At 35.1% G+C, this 5770-nt stretch overlaps 1 protein-coding gene across 5 annotated transcripts in view; it reads right to left on the bottom strand.

Annotated features, from left to right (window-relative positions):
* LOC106867528 (zinc finger MYND domain-containing protein 15) overlaps positions 1 to 5770 on the bottom strand; it is a 61240-nt gene that overhangs the window by 22971 nt on the left and 32499 nt on the right. For all 5 annotated transcript variants that reach the window (XM_052972142.1, XM_014912423.2, XM_052972143.1 and 2 more), the window contains 2 exons: positions 2653 to 2883; positions 1514 to 1602 (listed from right to left, as the gene is read on the bottom strand). In XM_052972142.1, coding sequence (XP_052828102.1) covers positions 1514 to 1602; positions 2653 to 2883 — 320 coding nt within the window. The remainder of the gene's footprint in view (positions 1 to 1513; positions 1603 to 2652; positions 2884 to 5770) is intronic.

Genomic DNA, 5770 nt, shown 5'->3' on the forward strand with positions numbered 1-5770 from the left:
CAGGGTGGCGTGTGGTATGACGTCAGTGACTGGGGAGGCTGACCGGAAGAGGAAAAAGAGCAGAGGGAGCCTCGATTGGGATTCATGCCTTTTTTCGAACGGGGTCGTGGTCAGGAGAGGACGCGCCAAGCAACGGTCTAGGTTTGGGAGAAGCAGCTGCTATTCCTAGTGTTCTTTGGGTCGGGGTAAGCTTCAAGGATTGGATACCGCAAGACAGACTCGCAGTCGACGACAGGAAAACTGAGGTAAGGCGATTACATCTACTCGCACGCATACACCACAGACTATGCCAAGGTGATTCTTTTAAGGTTTACACTTAATTATATTGATGACTTCTTTGGCACTTATTTTATTGCTCACTGTCAAATGGCTACAATTTTAGAATATAGGCGTAAAGAGACATAAACTTGACAGTTAATATCCTGTATCTATCACTTACTGGAAAATTACATTACCAATTCTACTGTCTGAAATTGCATTTACATTAATATCTTGATATTTGATTCATAATTCTATTCTTGAGGCTATTTCTTGTTGCAAACATTGAATCAAAGTAGCACACCTTGCTTTAATGGACAATAGTATAATAACCTAGCCTGCTAGCACTAAGTGACTGATGAATTATCTTGTGGAAATTGAGTAATACAGTTAAAATAATAGAAACAAGTTTGTTCATTCATTTAACATGTTTTTTTTTTATATTCTAGCATGAGTTAGATAAGGAAATATTTGAGGCAAGAATTTATAGTTGAATGCTCATCCAGTTCCCAGGTTAAGGGACATTTATTTTCCTAAGGTTTTTTGAAAGTGCAGAGTGAATAGTTACAATGTGAACATCAGTACTGCTTGCTCACATGATGACAAGTGAAATGCTTATGCACACATACACATTGCGATGGTCTTACTACAGTTTCCACCAATGAAATTCACTCAAAAGGCATCGGTTGGCCAAGGGAAAAAGCAGAAGCTGCTTGTTCAAGGTGTTGTATAGAAGAATGGAACCCCAAACCATGTACTTATCAGATAAATTTCTTAAATACACTGCAATTCCTGCACCAAATATCAAGTTCACACACTAAGAATGAAACCCAGGCTGCTTGATAAAATGGTGTGGATCCTGTTAAAGCATCTAATTTGAGGGAAAGGGAATGGCAGTCCCCTGCAGTGTAATCAGAAGAGTGGTCACCCAGCAAATGACAGATATGGAGTTCAAATGCCATGAGGGAGACTGTTGTTGACTTCTGTCTCAAATCAGAATTTAAAAATGTCAAATATTAAAACAGTTAACTCTTTAGTATTTAAACCAGTCATATCTGGCCCAAATATTCTTCCGGTTTTATGTTCAAACTGGCCATATCAGGCCTCTCACACCTGCCCTACAATGTCATTCTAAAAATAAACAGTTACTTCACTGAAATCTGCATGATAATGCATGATTAATTCAAAACAATGTGAATAAATAAGTGTTACATTTGACAGAGTAATCTGAATGTTAAAAGGTTAAATCTGTTACCTTAAAATAATGAAACATATCAGCTTCTTTCTCAGCACCAATCACATGAACCACTAATTGTTTGGGAAGTTCTATGCCAAAATTTGGATCTACAGTTTGGAAAGAAAGGGAATATTTACTCCTGAACAACAACGTTATGCTATCATCAACAGTAATAACAACACAAGAACTATAATATGAAAACATCATAAATATCCTTTCTATTATAGGCATAAGACCTGAAATTTACGGGGAGAGGGTAAGTTGATTACATTGACCCCAGTGTGTAACTGGTACTTATTTAATCAAATCCGAAAGGATGAAAGGCAAAGTTGACCTCAGCAGAATTTGAACTTGGAATGTAGTGGCAGACATCATAAATATGACATAACAAAGACAGGACATTGGTATTGACAGTAATAGCAACACAACAAAGATATGAGATTAACTAAGACTTGGTAATATAAATATGACACAAGAAATATAGGGCATCTTCATTTACAATAACACCCCAATAAATGTTGATGGATGAGGGGACATTAGAAAGACAAACTATTAAAACAGGAAGAGGTTTTATTTAGAAGCCAGTCTGGGAATAGAGGCAAGAAAACCCAACAAGGCCTAACAACAACATCATCATTGTTTAACGTCCGTTTTCCATGCTGGCATGGATTGGACAGTTCAACTGGGGTCTGATAAGCCAGGAGGCTGCACCAGGCTCCAATCTGATCTGGCAATATTTCTACAGCTGAATGTCCTTCCTAATGCCAACCACTGAGCGTGTAGTGGGTGCTTTTTGCGTGACACCAGCACAGGGGCCAGAGGATGCTTTTACATTCCACTGATGGTGCTCTAACGTGCCATTGGCACGGGAGCCAGTAAAGGCAGCGCTGGCATCAGCCACGTTTGGGGTCAGCTACTTTGAGAGAAGTGGATGGTGAGTTGTTTAGATTCTGAGTTCAAATTCTGCCACAGGCAACTTTATCTTTTATTCTTCAGGGGCTGACAAAGTACAAAATGAAGTACATATAAAGTACTAATCAACTTACTTCCTTTACTGGAAAATTGCTGGCCTTATAGCAAAATCAGAAATCATTATGTAAACAAACAAAATCACACACACAATAAAACTGAAACCATAAAAAATCTCTGTTCCTTACAATGTAGTTGAAGACATGAAGTTATGATGTAAAAAAGGGTCAAAGGGTAGGTGAGGAGGATAGCAATGGGACTGTCGAGGCTAAATGAACGCCATTTGTAGTAGGAAAACCAGTTGGCAATGTCTCCTATCTCTGTTTGGTGTGCATGTTGTAGCTGTTTCAATCCTGATAGACATCCTAGTTCTCGTTCTTCGACCAAAACAAATGGAAAATCAACTTCTGTAAGTTCACCTGTAATTAATAATAATACAAATTAAATTCACCTATAATTAATAATAATGTAGTTAATAAATACATAGGAGTAAGGCGACGAGCTGGCAGAAACATTAGCACGTCATCTGTCTTTGTTCTGAGTTCAAATTCCACCGAGGTCGACCTTGCCTTTCAACCTTTCAGGGCTGATAAATTAAGTACCAGTTGCATACTGGAGTTGATCTAATCAACTAGACTCTCCTCCAAAAATTCGGGCCTTGTGCCTAGAGTAGAAAAGAATATATACATAGTGGTAAGAATCTTGCTTTCCAACCACGATTCCAACTTCAGTCCCACTGTATGGCACCTTGAGCAAGTATTTTCTACCGTACCCTCAGGCCAATCAAAGCCTTGTAAATGGATTTGATAGATGAAAACTGAAAGAAGCTCATCGTATATATATATATATAAATTGTAAATGTAAAAATAAAAACAAAACACAAAGGATTCTGCGGTACATGTGTTTCAAGCTTTATAGTTGTTACATCAGTGTATAATTGACAGTATAAAGCTATCTTCAGCCGCAAATGTATTCTCTCCCAAGAATTATATCACATAGAAGTTAAAGGAGGAAGAAAGATGAGATATAAGAGGTGAGGTTCCGTTTGGTATTTTGCATTGTAATATACCTCGTAGAATTCTTAATTTGATATATTTATACATAATTTCCTCGGTACTCCGGAATCCGTCAATACCTTGCCACAATTGAGTGTGTAGTGAACGCTAAGTAAACAATACTATTTTATATTAGTTAGAAGGGTAGTGTTAAAGGAGGGAATAAGTTGGTGGTTAAAACAATATAACAAAAATGAAATAATAATATAAAATAAAATAAGGAATATAAAATACTAAGAAAAAAATACACAGATTTTCATACAAAAATAAAAATAAAAGGAGTCAAATCGGTGGGGCGGGTAATCTAAGAAATAATAAGAGAAAATCTGGATAGTAAAGTAAGATACATCTAAGCTATTTAGACGGGTTGGAGAAGGGTGGTGAGGAAAAATCTAAATGTAGAAGATAAAAAGATAAATAGATATAGATACAGAGATCTTAAAGGTCGTAAGGGATAGATATATATGAGCTGACACAGCTCATATATATCTATCCCTTATATCAGTGGTGGGTCGTAAATAAGTAGCGTCAGGCTAGAGTAAACTTGAAATATGATATTCTTGTGGTGAGTGGTCAGTCTAGGCGAATTACAACTTAAGTATACGAACTTATCTATTATATTGGTGCATACGCTTATCTAGATGATGAATGGGTGATGGAAGTGGAAAGGGTAATTAGAACATATAAGACCTTAAAGAATGAATAATTAGAAAATGTCAACAAGAAAAGGGAAATAAAGTATATGGGAGAGGGAGGGTTGGACGTTAAAATTCAAAATACAGAGTATTGGGGGCATTTCAACCGTAGTAATATAGTATAATAGTGATAGGAAATAATAGCACCCACAATAATAATGCAAAAAATCAGAAATAAAGAATAAGAGATAACAAATAAAAAATAAGAGATAAGAAATAAAATAAAAAATAAAAAATAAAACAATAAAAAAATAAAGAAATTAAAGAATAAAAAAATAAAAAAATAAGAAAAGAATATAAAATAAAAATGTAAAGGTATAAAGTGAAAATATAAAATATATAAAATTTGAGAATATATATATATATATTTATATAAATAAAAGAATATATATATATATAAAAATAAAATAAAAAATAAAAATATAAAGATAATGGAATAAAGAAATTAAAAGTAAAAACTATAAAAAAAACATTGATTAGTGTTATTTCGTGTTATTATTGTGTATTGTAGTGTCATTGGAGAGTTTCGAGTCAGTGACTGAAAGGTAGAACTATATCCATAGGTTTGGGATTATGGATCCGCTTTATTAAAAATGTGTGTATATTATGTGGTCATAATCTAGCTATTCGAGGGTAAACAAAATTATTAAGGTACATAGTTAGGTTAGAGGTAGAGTACGGGCTTTGTTAATTCGATGTCTGAGTTGTGTTAGGCAGGATCTAACGTGGGAGTAGTTAATGAGAGGAGGTGTAGAAGTGCATATAACTAAAAGAGAGGACTTAGGGGTTATAATATCTAAAGGTTGTCATCATTTTATGGATACAGGAGGGTTTGAAATCTGACTTCTTATTAACTAGCTTATTCTTATCGGGGAATTTAATAATTTTCAAAAGTTCAAGGGAGCATAACTGGCAACCAGTTCTATTATCTTTATATGTTGGGGCCGGTCCAACAATTGACCATCTAAGGTTAAAATCAATCTTGTCGTCCTTAAGCTCCCAAATTCTACGAGATAATGAGGTATTGTTAGCCTTATGTCTGAGTCTAAACGAAGATCCATGGTTATAAAACCTAGATTTCCAGGATGAAGAGCATCCAAGGTAAGTGAGGGTGTTAGTTTCCGTGATAATTTCGCAAGAGTATATTACGTTTTTAGCTAAGCAGTTTCCACATAAGGGACATGTCGAAGGTGTTACACAATTGCAACCGATTTTATACTTGTTAGGTCGTCTTATGCTTACATTTGTGGGGTAACTGCTTATAGTATTATTATCTATGCCAGTTCCTGAGTGGTTAGGGTTTACGCTTACATTGTTGTTATAATTATTGCTGCTACCTCTATTTGGGTTGTTCGAAGTTCCATCACCTCGATTCGTTCTGCCGTTAACATTGGTATTATACATATTATTTCTATTAGTAATATTATTAGAATCGTGGCTGGTATAATTATTAGGATTATTATTAAAGGTTGAGTTGGGTATTCTATTATTAGTGGTAGTGTCATTATTTAATGCGGAAGGATTATAAGGTGTGCTGCTATTTTGTGTTGGGTCTA

Source organism: Octopus bimaculoides, chromosome 12 (assembly GCF_001194135.2).
Source record: "Octopus bimaculoides isolate UCB-OBI-ISO-001 chromosome 12, ASM119413v2, whole genome shotgun sequence".
Classification (NCBI taxonomy): Eukaryota; Metazoa; Mollusca; class Cephalopoda; order Octopoda; family Octopodidae; genus Octopus; species Octopus bimaculoides.